Consider the following 24,131-nt stretch of genomic DNA (forward strand, 5'->3'; position numbering starts at 1 on the left):
GAGGAGAGCTAGCAGTTCAATTGAGGGCCACACCATGCGGGCGCTACTTGAGCAGTCCGTTCTTTGAACAGCCTTTCTTGTTGGGGAGGACGCACACTACAACTGTAGGAAGTTTTGGTTTCATCAGTTGCTTTGAGGTTTCTTGACTCTACCAGCAAGAAATGTAAACTAGGCCCCAAGGTGAGGGGGCATCTTTTCCTTTCCACGTCTCCTTGATTTTCCCCGTCTCTGTCCTGCCCCCCGGGGAGCTGAAGGTCCGCCAGCGGCGCACACCATACTTGGTTTCAGAAGTAGCAACCAGGAAGCAGCACAGCCTGTTCTCTGCTGACCTCTCCCAGGGCTTGGCCTGCTCTGCGCTGCCCGCCTCCTGTCTGTGGCCAGTGTGGACTCAGCGTCAGTTATTTACATTGTCTCCTCTGAAGTTTCTGTACAAAACATCCCGGCTCTTTAGGGTTGGTGGATATTTTCCTAATCGATGTCTGGCCATGCTTCTGGTATCCTAGGGAACTTGTCCTGGGCTGGTTTGTTTGTCTCTTGTATCCCAGGCTAGCCTTGAACTTGCTATGTAGCTGAGTATGACCTTGATTCGCTAACCCTCCTGACTTTACCTACCAAATGCTGGGATTGCAGATGGATGGCACCGCATCCATTTTATATAGTGCTAGGGATTGAACCCAGAGTTCCATGCAGGCCAGCTATCAAATAAGCTTTGTTCCCAGCCTTCCCATCTTCCCTCCCTCTTTCTTTTCCTTCTCTTTTTTTCCCCTTCTCCTTCCTTCCCTCTCTCCTTCCCTCCTTTCTTCCCTTCCTTTGCTCGCTTCCTTCTTTCCTTTCTCTCTTTAATTTCTTTGCATGCGTGTGTGTGTATGTGTGTGTGCATGCCTGCGTGTGTGTGTGTAGGCCAGAAGACAGCTGCCTGTGTCGTCTCCAGGAATTCCATCCATCAGACAAAGTTTCTTTGGCCTGGAACTCAGCAGTGAGGCCGGCTGGCCAATAAGCCCCAGGGATCCTTCTCTCTCTACCTCCCCAAACTTGTGCTTACAGGCACATGCCACCATACTTGGCACTTCACATGGGTACTGGGGATCAAACTTAGGTCCCCATGCTTGGGGGCAAGCACTTTACAAAACTGAGCTATATCCCTAGTCCTGTTAGTTTATATTTGAGGTAGAGTGTCACTGTGTATCTCAGACTGATCTTGAATTTGAGATCCTCCCACGTCAGCCTCCCAAGTGCTGATATTACAAGCGAGCCTTCTGCTTCTTTAACTTTAGGCTAACATCTGCAGCTGCCCAATAAAAGCCTCTGTTTCAGACACTGTGGGCTGGGGGAATGGCTGGGTAGTTAAAGGCACTTGCTTACAGAGACCTCTTACTCTCAGAAGTTTGACTTAACATAGGTCTCAACTAAAGTGAATATGAAGTAATAACAGAAGAGCAAGAGGAGAGTTACATGGAAGTCAGAAACCTCCCGGGATGTTCAGCAGCCCCTCCTGTCATCAGAATTACAGAAGGGGCACAGTGGATTACCCAGTCTCTATGTTATGCCTGGGTGGGTCTCATAGCTGCACACCCAGGAAAACCCTGGCCCATTCTCTTCTTCCCCACTTATCATAGATGCATCTGTGAAGCTTTTCTTAGTGCTAGGAGCTGGGGCCAGAGCCTCAGCACGCTGAGTGCAGGCTGCACCCCAGCCCTCGCTGTCTCCGCACTCTTGGTTCTCCCGCCCTTCCCAAGCAGCTTCTCTTTGGAGGAAGCAGTCTCCCCTGAGCTTCTCAGAGTGACCGTGCCGGTCTGCTCCTGTGCCCGGAGCAGATGCCTTCTCCTCATTCACACTGTTTCCTGCATTGCTTTGCAGAGGACGTGGTACACGACGGAGAATGAGTACTTCCTCTTGCAGTTCACGCTGACAGTTCGCTGCCTGTACTATACCAGCTTCAGCCTCGAGCTCTGCCAGCAGCAGCTGCCGGCCAAGCGGGCCGCCTGCTCCTTGCCCTGGATGCTGGCCTACGTCTTCTATTACCCCGTCTTCCACAACGGGCCCATCCTCAACTTCCCAGAGTTCTTCACCCAGGTAAGGCCTCTGGGGCCTGGGTTAGGGTTGAGCAGGTCATTGTTTCTTAGATTGTGGGTCATGACCCCATATGAGGTCATGTAACTGAGTAGGGGAGATGGAAAAATTGACAACAGTAAAAGACTTCTGAACGTACCGCGAGCCGAGATTAATTTAAAATCAAACTTGTAGTGAATGGAGTTGTTTCTGACAGGGCTTGCCTGCGTTGTCGTACCTTCAATGCCGCTTGGTTGTGAACGTGTGCAGTGGGCATGGAGCATGCCATCTTGCCATGCAGTGCAATGAATGGTGCTCCTCATACCCAGGCTCGGATTCGAGCCCGTTGGCCCTTGTGCACCACAGTGTTTTTACAGTACACACAAAGCTTTTTGCCCTTACAGAAACATCATGGTTTACTTGCAGAAAACAAAGACTTTTTTTTTAAACTATTTTCTTACCATCATTCCTTAGCATGCAAGTATTAAATTAATATACCTTTAAATTATATGCTGTTAGAATGTTTAATTTTAGAAACTGCCGTTCAAATTTCTGATTTGAGTTTCCTAAGAAAAAAATCATTACATTAATTTTGGCTGGGATTAGATTAGAATTTTCAACAGTTTCTGAAGTGACCGTAAACTTACTTCTACCATTTGTTCTATGTATTCATGAGAAGTGGGAGTCTCTGAACAACACTGAAGATGTCATGTGCCCTATAATATGAAATACTCAGTTAAGATTTCATTCTTTATGTAAAAAATAAGCACATCATCTTATTAGTATACAAATTTGCTTTGGTTGTTAATAAATGGTAAAACTTTATGTATTCAAGTATTTATTTTAAAAGAGATATACTTATGATTTATTATCAGTAAATGTTGGCTTTGTATTCCTGTATACCCATGTGCCTGGAGGCAAGTAAACATCTCTGCTGCGAAGAGGTGGTAGGAAAGGTTTGGGAGGTGCTGCTGCGGCTCTGCCTCTGCCTCGCGATGTGAGCGCCCCGCTTACAGCACACACTGTGAGCTGTCTGCAGTTGTTTTTTTTTTTTTTTTCTAGGTAGGGTCTCACCCTAGCCCAGGCTGGTCTGGAATTCACTATGGAGCCTCAGGGTGGCCTTGAACTCACGGTGATTCTCCTACCTCTGCCTCCTGATTAAAAGCATGTGCCACCATGCCCGGCTTCTGTCTGGAGTTTTCAATGATAGGTGAGGTTTAGGACAAACACATTCCCAGAAAGGGGTGGGCTGTCTCCTTTGTGCTCACTGGAGGGGCCCTGATTCTTGATGGCCTGTGGCTACCTAGTTCTTAACTGGCTCCATGAAGGTTTGCAAGTTGGTATCCACCGTGGGGAAGGCCCAGGGAGAGAGGAAGCTTGCTTGTGATGATGTAAAACTGGGGAGAGAAACTGCGTTTGTTGCTGGGCAAATGGCAGGTTTCTCTTCTCAGGCACACACTGCTTGCAAAGCAGCCACGGGCAGCCTGAGGACTGCTGGGGGTTGAGGTGAGCAGACAGCGTGGAGTGGAAGGATGTGCATGGGCGACCAGAGTGTTGGGGCATGGGTGCCTGCTTTTCCGGACAGCCAGGGCCTTCCCAGTGCTCCTTTCTCACCCTCCCCCAGCCACAGTTGGTCTCCTGAGACATACTTCAGGTGTTAGTAATCACGGCTTCCCAAGAGACATCCCCAAAGCAAAAGGGTCTTGATGGAGGAGAGAATAGCATGTGCAGACACATGCACAGCACACACATGCACACCTGCTGCACACACACACACACACGCACATACAGTGTATGCACAGGCCTGGGACCACAGTTCAAAGCACGAGGCCACAGCAGTACCGTGAACTTCTGTGGCTCTCTGAGGAAGGAGGAGGGCTCTTGGGAATCACTGACATGGTCTTAAGGATGCCACTGTTACACACTCGTTCAAAAGGATATTTACATTGCAGCAATGAGGGCGTGTCACAACCCCCATCTAGATATCGAGTGACACCAAGACTGGGCAGAGGTGGGCTTGCCACTGTTTTCTTGTACTTGGTGTGGTTATTTGGAATCGCTCTTTTGTCATGAAGCAATTTGGGATTTGCATTTGCAATAGTTTTGGAAGTTGGGCATGGTGGCTCACACCTTTGATCCCAACACTCTGGAGGCTGAGGTAGGTGGAATGCCTGGAGTTCAAGACCATCCAGGGCTGTAGAGTGAAATAATTTTGGATTATTGTATATGGACTGCTGCGCATGTGCACTAGTGAGGACAGAGGGCAGCTGGCCTGACCCAGCGGTTCTTCCGCTGTGGACCCTGCTTGGGCCGTAGCAGCACCACCAGAGACTTGCTACAGTGCAGACGCCCCGGCTTGCCAGGCCCTGCGGAGGGTCCTGGGCTCGCTGCAGGCTGACGACCAGCAGCCCGAGTTCCTCAGAGGAGCGAGGGGTCAGTGCAGGACGTGGCGGGTTCAGACCGCCACATTTTGTTTCTTGTACAGCTTCCTTGACGTTGTGAACTTTGGATCCTTCCCAACTTTCCAGCCAATAACTTCTGGACTAAACATCAATCCCTTTCTCCCCCAGGGACAACAGTAATTCTCAAAGAAGCAGACTAAGGCTATTAGGAGGAAACAAATTATTTTCCTAACTGCGTCATATCCGTAAGGAGCTCTGCCCTGGGGGATCTGCACTTTGTTAGGATGCAAAGTCATCACTCTTTTTATTTTACGTCTCTTCCTTCAAATAGCACCCTTTAGGGCCCAACAGGAATCATGGAGGCCTATGGTCAGCTCTCTACACGGGGCGTAAAACTACAACTGTCCCCACTCTGCAGCTGTCATTGTTTTCTGGGGAAGAGAATGGTGATGGGTAGGGATGTATGCGTAGGGGGGAGGGGTCAAACTGAGGAAGCTCGGGTTCCCCTGATGTCTTCCTGCTTTTTTACCCATTTCCACCTGGTGAGCCAGTGCTGACAGTGGGGACCTGGGGAAGACATATTCAAACCTTTCTCTGTGGTCTGAGAGTATTCATGAAAAAATCTGTAGAAAAGGGGAAAAAAAATCAGCAAGCCGCAGGAGAAAATAAATGATACATAAAAAGCCAGGTGTTTTTTTATAGTTGCTAAGGGTGCCCGTGGAGTATTCACCTCTGGTGGGAAGAGAGGTGCTGTTCAATTGAGACACTCAACTAGGAGGAAGGGCTTGGAGGGGGCGGGGGTGAACCCTGCAAGGGTTGTTGGGAATGCCAATGAGGAGCAGAGGCCTCACCAGCAGAGGGCAGCAGTGGCCCACGTGGAAACCAACCCTGAGGGACAAGCCTCTCCAGGTGGGATTCTGACAGGCTAAGTGGTGGAGAGAGGCACACCCCTGGAGAAGGCATCTTTCTCCCCAATTTTTAGCCCATACACCTGCATTCACAAAGGAGGGCGTACAGAAGAGGTGTCCCTGTAAGCAAGTGTTGAAGGCTGGCATGGTGGCGCACGCCTTTAATCCCAGCACTCAGGAGGCAGAGGTAGGAGATCACCATGAGTTCGAGGCCACCCTGAGACTCTATAATGAATTACAGTCAGCCTGGCTAGAGTGAGACCCCGCCTCAAAAGAAAAAAACCAAAATAAAAATAAAAACAAAAAGAAGAAAGTGTTGAAGTTTGCACTCTCGGCCATTAACAGATAAGCTTCACCTGCTGCAGGGTGTCAGTGTCTTGCCTTTGATGCCATTGACGACACTTAGAGTGACAGGCGCACGGGCCTCCCCTGCTCATCTTCCACGCCAGCCCTGAGCCAGTCTGGAGTCAAGCAGGATTCTAGGCACGCGGGACAGCCTGCTTAGCTCGGAGCCTCGCATCTCTGCTCTCTCTCTGAGCAAGTTAACTCCCCGCACGGGCTGGGCTGAGCATGGACGGTAACCTGAGTGGCGGGCTCCAGCACCTGTGCTCCCCCTCTGTGGAGAGTGAGTGTGCAAGAAGGGAGCTCCACAGGGAGGTTGACAGCAAGGCCTGGATCCCAACTCCCTGGGTTTGAATTCCCACTCTGCTTTGGAGAACTACCACACTGGAGCTTTGGTTTCCTTACCTGTGAAATGGGAGGATTGGCAGCATTTCCCTCACCTGATTGTTGCGGGGATGAATCAGTTCTAAGAGGGTAGTGAGACCTGACACAGATCCCATACAGTATTCATCGTGGTTATTACTGCCCATATAGTTAGACAGAAGTACTGGGGATTCCAGGGTCAGACCCAAGGCCCTTGGTGTCCATTCTGGGGGGAGGTAGTTGGGTGCTCTTCCTGGGTAGTGGCCACCCTTTGGCTCTGAAGAGGTCAGTGTGCTGGTTCCCTTTGCTTAAAAAGGGATGAGGTCAGGCAGGCAGATGAGCCCAGCCAGGAGTAGCTGGTGGGGGCTGGGCAGCTCAGTGTCGCAGAGGTGCTGTTGAAGGTGACAGTGCCTTATTCCAGAGATCTCGGATCTGCAGTAATACACAGTGTAGTAAGGATCAAAAATGATTGCTTACTTGAGCCAGCTTTGCAAGTTCCAACTCATTTCCCACTCAGACCCTATGGCAGAAAGGCTTATTACCACTGTGCACATGAGGAGATGGACGCAGAGAGGCTCATGGAGTACAAGTTGGGCGGACAGAAAACAGACATGAGCCCTGGGCCGGGAGTGTGGCTCAGGCGGTAAAGTGCTTGCCTAGCCTGCATGAGGCCTTGAGTTCAGTCCCCAGCACCACTTAAACCATGTGTGGTGGCACATGCCTGCAACCCCAGCTCTCTGATGCAGGCAGGAGGATCAGAAGTTCAAGGTCATCCTCGGCTATATAGTGTGTTCATGGCTAGTCTGGAATATATGAGACCCAGAATAAGACCCCTCCCCACTCTGATGGAATACACACGAGGCAGGCATGCCCTTGGACCTTGCAGACAGAAGCCCCACAGAGGGCTGGTGGAGTAACTGGCTCCAGGGAAGGCTTTTGTCTGCTGCTTTCAGACAGACATGACTCGTGTGTGAGGGAATGAACCTTTCATCTCTGAGAATTGTCATCGTCAATCTTCCGAGTATCTTTGAAGGAGAGAGAAAAGCTTCGATATTCCCTTTTATGTAATTTGCATGAAATGAGATTTTTAAAATATAATGCATTTCAAAATGCACTTGGCAGATGAGTTAATGTGTATTTTTCAGTGTAGCCTGAACTTGAAATTCCCACGATGGCAATTTCCTGTGGTCTTAGGTTGACAGTCCCCTGGTGGAAATGCCTCAAATGGATGATTTTCATGCTGAGAAAGAGCAGCCTGCAGGAGGCCAAGCTCCAGGTGGCATGGACAATGTTCCTCCTGCTGCATGGAAGGGGGCAGGTGCTGACCTTTTTAGAATAAAAGCATTGCCAGTAGATGGAAGGTTTAAGTGGACTGTCACACACACCTTCTCTTTCTAAGAGAAGTCATCTCTTTTTACGTAAGAGCAAATAGAATGAGCAGTTGGATAGCTTCCTTTTCCTTGGGTGTGCTTGTGCAATTAAGGAATCTGAATTGTGTGTGTATGTGTGTGTGTGTGTACATGCCTGTGTTCACGTATGTGTGCAGGTGTGCATGTGCATGTGGGTGTGTATGTACAGGTCAGAGTACAATCTCAGGTATCGTTCCTCACGCACTATCCACTTTTTTTTTTTTTTTTAGGCAGGTTCTCACTCTAACTCAGGCTGACTTGGAACTCATTTTTGTAGCCCAGGCTGGCCTTGAACTCACAGTGATTCTCCTAAATGCTGGGATTACAAGCATGAGCCACTATACCTGGCTGGCTCGCCCCTTCCTTCCTTCCTTCCTCCCTCCCTCCCTCCCTCCCTCCCTCCCTTCCTCCCTTCCTTCCTTCCTTCGACAGGGTCTTTTTTTTTTTTAATATTTTTATTTATTTATTTATTTGAGAGCGACAGACAGAGAGAGAAAGACAGGTAGAGGGAGAGAGAGAATGGGCACGCCAGGGCTTCCAGCCACTGCAACCGAACTCCAGACACGTGCGCCCCCTTGTGCATCTGGCTACGTGGGACCTGGGGAACCGAGCCTCGAACCGGGGTCCTTAGGCTTCATAGGCAAGCGCTTAACCGCTAAGCCATCTCTCCAGCCCTCGACAGGGTCTTTTACTTCTGAAAAAGTGGCTGGCCAGTGACTCCCAGGTATCTCCCTGTCTTTACTTCTCCAATTCTGTTACACTGTCTTATTTTACGTGAGGGCTGGATTGAACTCAGCTCCCTGTGCTTGCAAGACCGGTCCTTTCTGACTGAGCTATCTTCCAGCCCAGGAATCTGCATTTCTATTACATCCACATCAAAAGGGAGTGTTGTAGGGGAAGCCCAGCCTCTTAGTTCTGTCCTATGGTGACACAGAGTTAAAATGGTAGGGAAAGGGCTGGAGAGATGGCTTAGCGGTTAAGCGCTTGCCTGTGAAGCCTAAGGACCCCGGTTCGAGGCTCGGTTCCCCAGGTCCCACATTAGCCAGATGCACAAGGGGGCGCATGCGTCTGGAGTTCGTTTGCAGAGGCTGGAAGCCCTGGCGCGCCCATTCTCTCTCTCTCCCTCTATCTGTCTTTCTCTCTGTGTCTGTCACTCTCAAATAAATAAATAAATAAAAATTAAAAAAAAAATGGTAGGGAAAGAAGAATGCCTTGGGAAGCAGGCATGCTGTCATGAAGAAACCAGTCTGGGGCTGGAGAGATGGCTTAGTGGTTAAGGCATTTGCCTGCAAAGCCAAAGGATCCCAATTTGATTCTCCAGAGCTCACGTAAACCAGATGCACAAGGGGGAACATGTGTCTGGAGTTCATTTTCAGTGGCTGTAGGCCCTGGCACACCTATTTTCCCTCTTTCTCTCTCTCTCTGCCTCTTTCTCTTGAAGGAACCCCAAGATGGGGACCCCACGCTCTGCCCGGATATGGCGACACCCCAAATCACTCACGAGAAGCGGTCTTGATGCAAACTGCAAGAGGATTTTATTCCAAGCGCGCTGGGGCCCACAGTCGTACACCTCACAGGGGTAGAGGACTGCAGAGCCCCGAATGCAGGAACGGGACAGTTTTTATAGGGTTTCTAACAAAGCCTGTGCATTAGACCAATCATTTTTTTTTTAACATCAGGAGCCCGCGGGGTGCGAGCCAGTCAGTTTGTGCCATTCCATAGTTTCTAAGCCAATTAGTTTAATTTGTTCAAGTCCCTTGTGGACCAATCAGTCTCCTATGACCTTGGTGGTCAGCATTTGCGCAGGTCCTTGGGTGGGAGTAGCAGAGTGTGGTATCAGTCTCCTATGACCTTGGTGGTCTGAGGCAGGCTGCTACGGCTTATGGTGCGGGCTACTAAGGCTTACGGTGTGGGCTATTAAGGCTTATGGTGCAGGCTATTTACAGAAACCAAATAAGTGGTTCACTTCATTACTGATTTCCCATCCTTGAGGGCTATCTCATGCCTTTTTTACCTAGTTTTATATTAGGAGTGGGCTCTGATATAATGAGAAGAGGGATTCTTTATTTGCTTCCAACAGAGAGTAAAGCCTGGAGTTTGAGGTATGCAGGGGCCCATTTAAGCTCCCTTTGGAGCATGATAGTATTTCTGGGCTTCTGAATTCTTGGGCCTTTCACTCTCAAATGAATAAATAAATAAAATAGATTGGAAAAAAAAGAAGCCAACCTGCCACACTGTGGACCTCACGGTTGAGCTGTTCATCACGGATGTTTGTTTGTGTCATTTTGAATTCTGTGTGGCATGGATAGGGCCAGGAGGACTCTCACTTGTCCTGGAGGTGTGATGGCCGTTTGCTGAGAGGCAGTTGGAGAGATACATTTTCTGGATTGCTCAAGTGGTGGGTAGAATTTTAAAATGTCACTGGGCATGGTAGTGCACACCTCTAGGGAGGCAGAAGTAGGAGGAGGATCACCAAGAGTTCAAGGCCACTCAAGGGACTCCAGAGTAAATTCCAGGTCAGCGTGAGCTAGAGTCAGACCCTACGTTAAAAAAAAAAAGAAAAAAAAAAAAAGTCCCCCATAGCTTCATGTTGTGAAGACCTAATCCCCACCTGGTGGTGCTGCTTGGGAAAGTTGTGGAATTTCTGGGAAGTGGAGCCTTGCTGGAGGAAATGTGTTACTGGGGGTGGGCCTTGGGGCTTTTTAGCCCAGCCCTGCTTGTTACACTCAGGTCACTCTACTTTCTTCCTGCCTATGTGACAAGATGTGATGGCCTGCTGTCTATTTCTGCCATGATGAAACTTTGAAACCTTAAAACTGTATTTGGAAACAAACCCTGTTAGGCCTTTTTGTCCCAGCAACATGAAGGTAATGGTGACAGCCCAGCAGGGTAGGAACCCGGCTGTTGTCTGTATTTCCCAGACTGAGGACAGGGCTGTACCTGGCAGGGCTCTGAGATCCCAGCTGCAGGCTGGTCTCCAGGGATGGGGGCAGATGCTCAAAACTGGACAGTCTAGTTGTATTGATTGTTTTCTGCCAATGCTACTTTTGAGGCTATTATCACAGTTGTCCAGACAGCTTGCTTCTGCATGTGAGTGGGGCAGCAGGAAAGGTGTGTCCACTGTTTACAGCCACTTTCCCCATGGTCTGTTGGTTGCCTTGGCGTGAACTTTTATAGCCTTCACCGACTTATGATGCCATGTGCTAGAGCAGAATGCCATCAGTGGTGTGTAAATGATAGCAGTTGATTGATTCTCATACTTCTCCAGCTTGGCAAGTTCCAGGTGAAATTTGCAGTGAAGGCACCAGCATATTTAGTGTCTGGCTTACAGAATGTCTTCTCTCAGTGTCCTCATGTGGTGACATTATAGGCGAGAGTCAGAGTCCAGAGGGAACCAGGTGCTTGTCTTCTAGAACAAAGACCTGGACCAGGACCACGTGGATCGTGACCAAAATAGATGGTTACTAAGATAGACAGAATATGAGGCAAAATCAGCTTAAGGAAGGACGGGTTGGTTTCAGCTCACAGCTTGAAAGCACAGCCCATCATGGTGGGAAGTCCAGGCAGCAGGGAGGGGAGGGGGTGGCACAGGACCATCATGGTGGGAAGTCCAGGCAGCAGGTGGGGGAGGGGCAGCACAGAACCATCATGGTGGGAAGTCAAGGCAGCAGGAGTGGGGGGAGGGGGCGGCACAGCCCATCATGGTGGGAAGTCCAGGCAGCAGGAGTGGGGGGAGGGGGCGGCACGGACCATCATGGTGGGAAGTACAGGCAGCAGGAATGGGGTGGGCACATGGCATCTGCAGTCAGGAAGTGGAGATGAGTGCTGCCACTCGCCTTGCTTTCTCCTTTCTAGTCCATCAGCCCATGGACTGGTGCTTCAGACAGCTAGGGTGGGTCTTCCAACCTCATTTAACCCTATCTAGAAATCCCCTCACAGGCATGCCAGAAGTTTTTCTCTTGGGTGATTCTAGAAATGGTCAAGTTGTCAATACTAACCATCATAGGGTTCTTTCCATTATCTTTCTCTTCTGTTAAAAAACTGATAGTAACTGGCAGGCATAGGTGCCCACACAGTGGATGCAGTGGTCCAGTGATGTGCATGTGGATGCAGTGATTGTGATGAACATGCAGATGCAGTGTTCCAGTGAGGTGGATGCAGTGTTCCAACAGTGAGCATGCAGATGTAGTGGTCCAGTGGTGCACAAGTAGATGCAGTTTTCCAGTGATGTGCATTGGGTGTAGTGGTCCAGTGATGAACATGCAGATGTAGTTTTCCAACAATTCATGTGGGTGCAGTGGTCCAGTGATGCACCACATACATGCAGTTTTCCAGTGATATGCATGTGGATGCAGTACAGATGCAGTGTTCCAGTGATGTGCCTATGTATGCAGTGGTCCAGTGGTGCACATGTAGATGCAGTGGTCTAGTGATGAGCAGGCTTGTTGCTGTCAGGCATAACCTGTCCAAACTGGAAGTTGGCATGGACTCTAACATTATCCTGTAGCTGGCATCCTGGAGCTCTGCATGGGAAGTACCAGAAGCTGCCTCAGAATGTATGTGACGGCTGGTGCTGGCTGCTCATGTGCCAGGTGCTGCACGGGAAGTACCAGTAGCTCCCTCAGAATGTATGTGGCTGCTGGTGCTGGCTGCTCATGTGCCAGGTGCTGCACGGGAAGTACCTGACGCTGCCTCAGAATGTATGTGACTGCTACTGCTGGCTGCTCATGTGCCAGGAGCTACACGGGAAGTACCAGAAGCTGCCTCAAAATGTATGTGACTGCTCGTGCTGGCTGCACATGCGACAGGAGCTACACTGGAAGTACCAAAAGCTGCCTCAGAATGTATGTGACTGCTCGTGCTGGCTGCTCATGTGCCAGGAGCTAGACGGGAAGTACCAGAAGCTGCCTCAGAATGTATGTGACTGCTGGTGCTGGCTGCTCAGGTGCCAGGAGCTACACGGGAAGTACCAGAAGCTGCCTCAGAATGTATGTGACTGCTGGTGCTGGCTGCTCATGTGCCAGGAGCTACACGGGAAGTACCAGAAGCTGCCTCAGAATGTATGTGATTGCTACTGCTGGCTGCTCATGTGCCAGGAGCTACACGGGAAGTACCAGAAGCTGCCTCAGAATGTATGTGATTGCTACTGCTGGCTGCTCATGTGCGAGGAGATACATGGGAAGTACCAGAGGCTGCCTCAGAATGTATGTGACTGCTCGTGCTGGCTGCTCATGTGCCAGGTGCTGCAGGTGAAGTACCAGAAACTGCCTCAGAATGTATGTGACTGCTAGTGCTGGCTGCTCATGCGTCAGGGGCTACACGGGAAGTACCAGAAGGTGCCTCAGAATGTATGTGACTGTTCGTGCTGGCTGCTCATGTGCCCGGAGCTACACGGGAAGTACCAGAAGCTGCCTCAGAATGTATGTGACTGCTAGTGCTGGCTGCTCATGCGTCAGGGGCTACACGGGAAGTACCAGAAGCTGCCTCAGAATGTATGTGACTGCTCGTGCTGGCTGCTCATGCGCCAGGAGCTACAGTGGGAGTACCAGAAGCTGCCTCAGAATGTATGTGACTGCTGGTGCTGGCTGCTCATGCGCCAGGAGCTACACGGGAAGTACCAGAAGCTGCCTCAGAATGTATGTGACTGCTCGTGCTGGCTGCTCATGCGCCAGGAGCTACACGGGAAGTACCAGAAGCTGCCTCAGAATGTATGTGACGGCTGGTGCTGGCTGCTCATGTGCCAGGTGCTACATGGGAAGTACCAGAAGCTCCCTCAGAATGTATGTGGCTGCTGGTGCTGGCTGCTCATGTGCCAGGTGCTGCACGGGAAGTACCAGAAGCTGCCTCAGAATGTATGTGACTGCTCGTGCTGGCTGCTCATGTGCCAGGAGCTACACGGGAAGTACCAGAAGCTGCCTCAAAATGTATGTGACTGCTCGTGCTGGCTGCACATGCGACAGGAGCTACACGGGAAGTACCAGTAGCTGCCTCAGAATGTATGTGACTGCTGGTGCTGGCTGCTCATGTGCCAGGAGCTAGACGGGAAGTACCAGAAGCTGCCTCAGAATGTATGTGACTGCTGGTGCTGGCTGCTCAGGTGCCAGGAGATACACGGGAAGTACCAGAGGCTGCCTCAGAATGTATGTGACTGCTCGTGCTGGCTGCTTATGTGCCAGGTTCTGCACGGGAAGTACCAGTAGCTGCCTCAGAATGTATGTGACTGCTACTGCTGGCTGCTCATGTGCCAGGAGCTACACGGGAAGTACCAGAAGCTGCCTCAGAATGTATGTGACTGCTACTGCTGGCTGCTCTTGTGCCAGGAGCTAGACAGGAAGTACCAGAAGCTGCCTCAGAATGTATGTGACTGCTCGTGCTGGCTGCTCATGTGTCAGGAGCTACACGGGAAGTACCAGAAGCTGCCTCAGAATGTATGTGACTGCTACTGCTGGCTGCTCATGCGCCAGGAGCTAGACGGGAAGTACCAGAAGGTGCCTCAGAATGTATGTGACTGCTGGTGCTGGCTGCTCATGTGCCAGAATCTACACGGGAAGTACCAGAAGCTGCCTCAGAATGTATGTGACTGCTTGTACTGGCTGCTCATGAGCCAGGAGCTACACGGGAAGTACCAGAAGCTGCCTCAGAATGTATGTGACTGCTACTGCTGGCTGCTCATGTGCCAGGAGCTACACGAGAAGTACCAGTAGCTGCCTCAGAATGTATGTGACTGCTCGTGCTGGCTGCTCATGTGCCCGGAGCTACATGGGAAGTACCAGAAGCTGCCTCAGAATGTATGTGACTGCTACTGCTGGCTGCTCATGCGCCCGGAGATACACGGGAAGTACCAGAGGCTGCCTCAGAATGTATGTGACTGCTAGTGCTGGCTGCTCATGTGTCAGGGGCTACACGGGAAGTACCAGAATCTGCCTCAGAATGTCTGTGACTGCTCATGCTGTCTGCTCATGTGCCAGGAGCTACAGTGGGAGTACCAGAAGCTGCCTCAGAATGTATGTGACTGCTGGTGCTGGGTGCTCATGTGCCAGGAGCTACATGGGAAGTACCAGAAGCTGCCTCAGAATGTGTGTGACTGCTCGTGCTGGCTGCTCATGTGCCAGGTGCTGCAGGTGAAGTACCAGAAACTGCCTCAGAATGTATGTCACTGCTCGTGCTGGCTGCTCATGTGTCAGGAGCTACACGGGAAGTACCAGAAGGTGCCTCAGAATGTATGTGACTGCTACTGCTGGCTGCTCATGTGCCAGGAGCTACACGGGAAGTACCAGAAGCTGCGTCAGAATGTATGTGACTGCTCGTGCTGGCTGCTCATGTGCCAGGAGCTACATGGGAAGTACCAGTAGCTGCCTCAGAATGTATGTGACTGTTCGTGCTGGCTGCTCATTTGCCTGGAGCTACATGGGAAGTACCAGAAGCTGCCTCAGAATGTATGTGACTGCTACTGCTGGCTGCTCATGCGCCCGGAGATACACGGGAAGTACCAGAGGCTGCCTCAGAATGTATGTGACTGCTAGTGCTGGCTGCTCATGCGTCAGGGGCTACACGGGAAGTACCAGAAGGTGCCTCAGAATGTATGTGACTGTTCGTGCTGGCTGCTCATGTGCCCGGAGCTACACGGGAAGTACCAGAAGCTGCCTCAGAATGTATGTGACTGCTAGTGCTGGCTGCTCATGCGTCAGGGGCTACACGGGAAGTACCAGAAGCTGCCTCAGAATGTATGTGACTGTTTGTGCTGGCTGCTCATGTGCCAGGAGCTACACGGGAAGTACCAGAAGCTTCCTCAGAATGTATGTGACTGCTACTGCTGGCTGCTCATGTGCCAGGTGCTGCAGGTGAAGTACCAGAAACTGCCCCAGAATGTATGTCACTGCTCGTGCTGGCTGCTCATGTGTCAGGAGCTACACGGGAAGTAGCAGAAGCTGCCTCAGAATGTCTGTGACTGCTCATGCTGGCTGCTCATGCGCCAGGAGCTGCACCCAGTACTCCACACACTTTAAGCCATTTAATCACCACCAGTATTTTTCACTTTATTTAAGAGGAAACCAAAACACAGGTTAAGAAACTTGCTTGGGTTCACACATCTGCATGGTTTATGACAGGTGCGATCTTGGTTTGGTCTGTGTAAAGTTCATGTTCTCGTCTGGTAGTGCGGAGGATGCTTGTTCCCATTTGCAAGTACTCTGCTTTATTTCAGAAGCTATGCAAGTTAGAGCGACAGACATACGTAATTTTTCCTATCATTTCCAGCTTCCAGCCTACTCTCTTTTGTTTGTATTTCCCTATGTACTTTTATTTTTTCATCTTTTTATTGATAATTTCCATGCACATACATAACACATTTTGATTGTAATTCTCTCCCATGATTTTCCTGTGTTCTACATCACCATACCCCTTCCACATAACCTCTTGTTCTTTTCCAACTAGTTCTTCTACTTTGACGTCCTTGTTTTGCCTTTCTTAATCATGTTGATAGACCCAATATTGTGCATGCAACAGTAGCTAATATGAGGTCAGGAATGCAATGGCCACTCTTTGTTCAAAATACGACATTCTAAAGCACTTCTTTCCTTCCTGTGGATCTTATATTCTTTCCACCACCTCTACTGCAGTAGTTGCCATGTCTTGGTGGGTGTGATAAACATGTCTCATTTTGTGACATCTCTACTTTCAGCACGTTGGTGAGTCTTCAGTCTCCTCAATAGTTATCGCCATCTACTAAAAGAAGCTTCTCTGACTGAGAGTGAGAATAGTACTTATCTGTAGACATAAACATGAATATTTAGAGAGCACCATATCCATTTAACAGCCAAGAATCAGCTTGGCTAGGGCTCCCCCAGACTATGACCTTCCCAACCATCATTTTTTTTTTTTTTTTTTGGTTTTTTCGAGGCAGGGTCTCACTCTGGCTCAGGCTGACCTGGAATTCACTATGTAGTCTCAGGGTGGCCTCGAACTCACGGCGATCCTCCTACTTCTGCCTCCCGAGTGCTGGGATTAAAGGCGTGCGCCACCACGCCCGGCGACCAACCATCATTTTTTGACTAGGTTTTCATACCAGTCATAAAGTTTCTTTCGGAAATCAGACATTAAATCTAATCAGATAACATTTGGTTATCCCCATAAAGTCATGCCACAATTGCAACAGTGAATACATCCTGCCTGGGTGGCCTATTGTGTAGTCTTTAGGGTCCACTGCTAGGTAAGGCTTTGATAACTTTTCTTCCCCAGTTGGCTGCATAGTACTTTTTAGCACTACATCAGCTAGCCAGCAGGGAAGAGGCTTCCAGCTCTGTTCCAGCTTAATTTCTCAGTGTCCTACAATCAAGGCATATGGTGTCTTCATCAGTAGGGTATTACTGTTTAGTTTTGGTGGGCAACTAAAGAACCTTGGCAATAGCCGGTGTTGTTTTGGGGCATCAGGGTCTTCCCTGGCCTACATCTCCCTTGGAGCCATCTTCCTGTCACTGGGCTTTCCTGTAACAAGTTGTGGCTCCTGGCCACAGCATCCTCCACCACACAGGATACTTCTGCCTAATTTTTCTCTTTATTTTTATTTAAAAAATTTTTTTGTTTATTTTTATTTACTTATTTGAAAGCAGTGGAGAGAGAGAGAGAGGGAGGGAGGGAGGGAGGGAGGGAAAGAGACAGATAGAGAGAGAGGGCAAATGGGAGCACCAGGGCCTCCAGCCACTGCAAACGAACTCCAGATGCGTGCACCCCCTTGTGCATCTGGCTAATGTGGGTCCTGGAGAATTGAGCCTCGAACCGGGGTCCTCAGGCTTCACAGGCATGCACTTAATCGCTAAGCCATCTCTCCAGCCCTTTCTCTTCATTTTTAAAAAAGTATATTTTAAATTGGCCAATGGAGAAGTGGGTTTCCATATGGGTTATTTATATTGCCTTTGGTTTTGTTTAACCCTACCCTTACCCCATCCTCTCCTTCATCTCCCTTTCCTGCTTCCTTAGACCTTTCCATTTCCAGTGGTCTGTCCCTTTACTTCCGCATCTACTATTCCTTCCCCTTAAGTCCTCCCACCCTCCCTTCATGGCGCCTTTCTAGCTTCTTGGCCATTAGTACTAACTGTTACTCTAACTTACATAGAAACCTAAAAACTGAGTGATAGGATCCACACATGTGTGTTGTCATCTTTCTTTATGAACCAGAACCTCTCTTTTTCTTACTAATCTTGTGTTTTGTTGCCTTAGGCCTATGGCAGGTGCTTTAGACTGGGGTGGGTGATGGTTGGAGACAGGCAGGTTGATTTCCAGAGCCCAAAGAGACACCAGGGTCCAAAGTGGGAGGAGTCGTACAGCCCTGGTGTTGTGTCAGCTCCATGTTGCTGGGGTAAACTCCCAGACAGACAGTTTATGGGAGGAGGGGGTTTGTCCCCGCTGACAGGTCCAGGGGAGGCTCCATCGGTGGCACCACCAACAGCCAGCAGGAACCCTGCCCGAGTGCAAACTGCTTTCCATACCTTTGGTCTGGAAGTAGACCTGACCCCAGTGACATGCCCCCTCCAGCATACTGTTGGAGACTTAAGCTGGAAGCTTAAATACCTGAGACTGTGGGAGACATACATTCATGTTCAAACCACCACACCTGGCCCCAGCCTGAGCTTTCCAGGCTGTGGCTGGGTTGGGAGTGGGGTGTGGGGATTGTCATTATTCGTAGCACTTGGGTACCTTGTGGGGGTCCCTCTATTCTTGCTTTGGGGGCAGTTTTCCATTGGGATATATATATTTTTTTAACCCTATAGCATTGAATGTTTCCAAGGCAAACCAGCCAAACTCAGTTAGAATTGGCAACATTTATCAGAAGCATTAAGAAAGGGATGTGCTGGGCTCAGGATGTGAGTGGGATGGAGATCTAATGCCCTCTTCTCTGCTTCTCCTCTCTAGATGCAGCAGCCGGAGCTCTGCTCCCCACGGCACAGGCTCTGCATCCTGGCCCAAGGCCTGGGCCGCCTGCTGTGCTGGTGGGGGCTGGCCGAGCTGATGGTTCACCTCATGTACACGCACGCCCTCCACAGCAGCACCCCTCTCCTGGAGGTTGTCTCTTGCTGGACCTTAGGTAACTGTGGGTACTATTATGAGCCGGTCCATAGCCAGGCTGGCCTGGGGTTTGGGGTGCAGGGCCCAGAGCAAACTTTCACTTTTAAACTTTATTCTGCTTGTGACCATTCTGCATGTGTGGGGTGCTTGGTGTGGTTGATGGAGGCAGAGCTGTGAAGGGTGACTTAGGCATCAAGGACATGTAACTTTCCTTGGGCTGGAATCCCCCCTCCCCCCCGTGCATGACCTGGCTTGCATCTATGAGGGGTTGCTGCATTGTATTCCAGGAGGTGGCACCTTGGGACTGAGCTGCCAGCAATCTTCGCTTGCCTGAGTCAGACAGGCATAGGTTTGGGATTCCAGCTGTACCAGACACAGGCTGGCAACCTTTGCTGTCCTATTAAATCTGTCTCACTGTCTGTGTTTCTGACATAAGACTTGCCTTTGCAGAGTTGCTGTGAGGGTTCAGTGACATGGCACCCATTAAGGGGTCTTGGTGCTGTCTGCTAGATAACATCGATGGCATGTATGTGCCATGTGTGCATGCATTTCCCTTTGGCCCCTTTCTCTATCTACCTTTGCCTCTGCACTGCCAGCACAATGGACGGCAATTGCATTTCTTCAGCAGGGCAGCGTCTAGTCATAGATTTTGGCAGCGTCTGGTTCTGACTGCAGCTCCTTCCCTGCGGTGCTCCCGCCCTGGCTCGGCTCTGCCTGTGGTTTGACCTCCAGCCCGGAGCAGCAGCAGCTCTCTCTCTCTCTCTCTCTCTCTCTTTCTCGCTCTGTCTGTGTATGTATGCTTGCTCACATGTGAGATCTTTCAGGTAGATTAAGCAGCTGAGTGCAAGAGTATAATACCGTCCCCTTATCTGCTGATTTATAGATTGATAGCATCTCGATTGTCCTTGGTTATCACACATGCTTAATCAGAATGCTTCTTAGACTGAAAAAATGCTGAGTTGATTTGGTGAAGTTTTTTTTTTTTCTCAAAATAGATGGAAAAAAAGAAACAAAATCACCTTTGTGTAGGTTGTCAGTATTTTTTTTTTTGACCTACAGAAAAAGCTTCTTTTTTTAATAAAAATTATCAACATATAAATATAACTGTACATGTTTTGGATGTACAGTGTATTTCAACATAGGTACACTATATATGTACACAGTGTACTCATCACATCAGGGTGTGTGGTGTTTCTGTCTCCTTGTCACTTCACTTATCACTTCAAGTTCTTCTTGTCTAGATCTGTCTGTAGTTGGGGGTAACTGATACTACAGTTTTGAAAAAAGTTAATTTAATTTATTTGTTTGCAAGGAAAGTGTGAGAGAGAGAGATTGGGAGACGGGGGGGGGGGGGGGGGGATGAGAATGAACATGGGCATGCCAGGACCTCTAGAGTCCTTACAAATGAACTCCAGATGCATGCTCCACTATATACATCTGACTTTACATGGGCATAGAGTTGTTAGGCTTTGCAGGCAAGCGTCTTAACTGCTGAGCCATCTCTCAGCCCTGATATTGTAGTTTCTTTTTCTTTTTTTTTTTTTGAGGTAGGGTCTCACTCAAGCTCAGGCTGACCTGGAATTCACTATGTAGTCTCAGGGTGGCCTTGAACTCACGGTGATCCTCCTACCTCTGCCTCCCAAGTGCTGGGATTAAAGGCATGTGCCACCACGCCCGGCCAAGATATTATAATTTTTAATGAGATGATGAGACAAACAGGATGCACTAGAACGATGCTTCACACTAAGATCCCTGTCGTATAAAAATTTTAGGTGCTATTTCAATTGAGTGTTTTTGACTCTGAGAACACAACTCAAAATGGGGCATAAGCAGCCCTATTTTCCTATGGCTGTTAACCCTAAAAAAGGCAAATACAGTGAATTTGCCAGCCATTCCTTAGCATGTAGCTTAAGTACTACCTGGAATCCTGGAGGACCTTCATTCTACCCACGTCCCCTCAACCTCCTCCCCATTTTTGTAAAGATAACCTGGTTTTTCATCATTCCTTTCTCTTTCATTGTACTTTGACCATAGATAAGTCCCTGACATTGCACATTTTAAGATGTCTTCATGTCAAATCTGTGTCCTGGGATCCTTTGGCTTGTCACTGTTTGTGAGAAACATCAGTGCATGACTCTCCCACATATTGGAGGATGTTTGTGTTTGTCCAGCAATTTGCTAGTCCACAGTTGCATCTCTATAAGTCTCCTGGAGCTGTGGGCAAGAGTTTCCATTAGGGCAGTGGCATGGCCCACAGTAAGGAATGCAGTGTTTATGTGTGTGTATGTGTGCTTTCACAAAAAATACTGTCATCCATTAGCAATGTGTGCTGATATTTCATATTCTGTTTCATTTCTGTGAAAATGTGTTAAGAAGCCAGCCAGACGTTGTAAAATTTTGTTGTTATAATGCACCTAAGAATAGGGTGGTGAGTCGTGTACCTGTTCAGACTGGGTTGCGTGTGCTGTCCGTGTTTAGACTGGGTGGTGAGTCGTGTGCCTGTTCAGACTGGCTTGCGTGTACTGTCCGTGCTTAGACTGGGTGGTGAGTCGTGTGCCTGTTCAGATGGTGTTGTGTGTATTATGTGTGTTTTGACTGGGTGGTGTGTCCAGTGTACATGTTTAGACTGGTTTTTGTGTATTATATCTGTTTAGACTGTGTTGAGTGTAGTATACATGTTCAGATTTCGATGGTGACACCATGTCAGTTCTTAAGTCAACTAAAATTATTTATCCTCCTCAGAACAAGGTTTCAGTTTCTCATTGCACCTGGTAATGGCTTTCAGTTTTGACTATCTGGTTGGTTTGAATCAGTATTTCTCTGATTACTAATAAGTCTGAGAATCTTTTCATATTCTTGCATCATGTTTTTGTAGCACCTCAGTGAGGGAAATGTTGACAATCTCATTTGTTCATTTTTTTATTGATATATACTAATTGTACAAAGTCCTGGGTCCCACTGTTCTATTTTCATCATACAGGTGTATAATGTGCATTGATAATATTTATTCCTAACTATCCCTTCTTAACCCAATATCTTTCCTTTAGCCATAAATAGTCCCCCTCTACTTTTACATCATCTATTTTTATAAATATACATTCAGCATATGAGAAAAAAAAGCTAGACTTGTATGCTTGTCTGAGTTGGACTTCTTTAATTTGATATGATAATCTCTACTTAGACCTGTTTTCCTGCAAATAACATGCTTTATTCTTTATGGCTAAATAATGTTCTATTATGTACATGTATAAATCCATACATATCAAATTTAGAATATTTTTGTTTATTAACTTTAGAGAGAGGGAGAGAGCATGAGTATGGCAGGGTCTCCAGCTGCTGTGAATAAACTGCAGGCAATGTGCCATTTTGTGTATCTGACTTTACGTGGGTACTGGGGAATCAAACCCAGACCTACAGGCTTTGCAAGCAAGTGCTTTTAACTGTAGAACCATTCTCCAGTCCCTACATTATGTTTTTACTTTTATCCATCCATTGATTGAGGGCAACTTGGCTGATTGTATACTGTGGTGTTTATGAATGGTGTTGTGGTAAGCATGGGTTGAGGCATGTCTTCTGTGTAATGACTCTGATTCCTTTTGCTGTATAACCCGAAATGGTGACACTGGATCATGTGGGGGTTTGAGTTTTAGTTTTGGCTTTTTGTTGAGGCAAGCCCAACAGACTAGCCTTTTTTTTTTTTAATGACAGAAAATTGACGTGCCAGGGCCTCCAGCCATTGTAATGGAACTCGAGATGTGTACACCATCTTGTGTGCACATGTGAACTTGGGTGCTTGCACCATCTTGTGGGATCTGGAGAGTCGAACATGGCTCCTGGGGCTTTGCAGGCAAGTGCCTTAACCAGTGAGCCATCTCTCCAGCCCTAGTTTTAGCTGTTAAGGGGCTTCCATGCTGATTTCCATGGTGGCTAAATCCATTTACATTCTTACCAGAGTTAATAGGTGTTGCCTTCTGCATATTCACTTTGTCATCCTGATGACAGCCATTGTGATTGGTGTGAGGTAGAATCTCAGTGTAGTTTTGATTTGTGTTTCTCTGATGCCTAGAGTTTAAACATTTTTTCATATATTTATTGGCCCTTTGTACATCATCCTTCAAGAAGTGTCTGTTTATTTCATTCATCCCTTTGTTATTGAATTACTTATTCTGTTGGTGTTCAGTTTTTTTTTTAATTTAATTTATTAGTTTTCATTTCAGTGAATACAGGCAGTTTGGTACCATTATTTAGGCTCATCTGTGATCTACCCCCTCCCATTAGACCCTCCTTGTTAATGAAAATGGGTCATGCATTGTGGAGATAGCCCCCAGTTATTAGTATGATAAATGTCTCTGCAAATCATGACCCAACATGTAACTCTGACATTCTTTCCGCCCCCTCTTCCGCAAGATTTCCCTGAGCCATGTTGGGTTCATTTTTGGTCTGCTTCAGTGCTGAGGTGTTGGGGACCTCTGAGGCTTTGGCTCTCTGATTTGGTAGGAGTTGATTTTTCTCTGCGTTGATCTCCTTCCCCTTTGTGCTGGTATCCAGTTCACAGGAAAACATCACCCTTGCTTATTTCACCAGTTGTCCTTAGTTTCAGTTGGGCCCTTTTTGAGGTATGTTGGGGCAGCTCTCTTCTTAGGATCTGCATCTATCTGGAAAAGAGAAGCAGATTCTCCAACGGAGAGTAAGTTAGCACCCGGTGTTCAGTTTTTTGCATGCTTTAATATACTGTGGAAGCTTGTCAGTCCTCTGGTGGATGAGTAGCTGGCAAGGACTTTTTCCCATCCATACGTGTTGTCAGCAGCTGGTTGTTTTCTTCCAGTTTCATGCACTCCCGTTAGTCAGTTCTTGCTCAATTACCTGATCTATTAGAAACCTCTTCAAAGTGTCATTGCTTATGTTTATATCTTAAAGTTCCTACCCCATTTTCCTCTGGCAGTTTTGGGTTTCCCATAAAGGTGTTTAACTGATTGAGTTGATTGTTGTACAGAATGAGAGTGAAGGGTCTGACTTCAGTCTTTAATGTGTGGATATCTAGTTTCCCCAGCACCACTGGTTAAAGAGGCTGTGCTTTCTCCAAAGGCTGTGCATGCTGCAGTTTGTTTCTGCAGCCTCTGCTTAGTTCCATGGGTCTGTGTCTACCTTTATGCCAGCACCACGATGCTTTAATGTCTAGTGCAATTTGCAGTTGATATTGTGATACCTCTAGCATTGTGTTTTTGCTAGGATTTTTAAGGGTCTTTAGTACTTCCATATGAATTTTTGGATTCTTCTATTTATGTGAAAACTATCATTGAAATTTTCATTGAGGTAGCATTGACTCTGTAGTTTACCTTCAATAATATGGGCATTTTCACCCTATTAATTTTGCTAATCTATGAATTTAGGAGGTCCTTCTATCTTCTACTGTTGACATCAATTTTCTTTAAATGTTTTCTAACTTTCATTATAGAGTTCTTTGAGTCTGTTGTGAGTGGGATTATTTTCCAGGTGTTTTTCTCAGTGGATTTGTAATTGGTTTATAACAGAGCTACTTATTTCTGTATGTTGATTTTATATCCTGTTACTTTGCTGAATTTGTTTCAGATCTAGAA

General features: G+C 48.0%; 1 protein-coding gene across 4 annotated transcripts in view; it reads left to right on the forward strand.

The window, feature by feature from the left end:
- The window catches only part of Hhat (hedgehog acyltransferase), a 407,044-nt gene that overhangs the window by 119,433 nt on the left and 263,480 nt on the right, over positions 1–24,131 (forward strand). For all 4 annotated transcript variants that reach the window (XM_045141567.1, XM_045141568.1, XM_045141566.1 and 1 more), the window contains 2 exons: positions 1,858–2,073; positions 18,382–18,553. In XM_045141567.1, coding sequence (XP_044997502.1) covers positions 1,858–2,073; positions 18,382–18,553 — 388 coding nt within the window. The remainder of the gene's footprint in view (positions 1–1,857; positions 2,074–18,381; positions 18,554–24,131) is intronic.

This window comes from Jaculus jaculus, chromosome 1 (genome assembly GCF_020740685.1).
Source record: "Jaculus jaculus isolate mJacJac1 chromosome 1, mJacJac1.mat.Y.cur, whole genome shotgun sequence".
Classification (NCBI taxonomy): Eukaryota; Metazoa; Chordata; class Mammalia; order Rodentia; family Dipodidae; genus Jaculus; species Jaculus jaculus.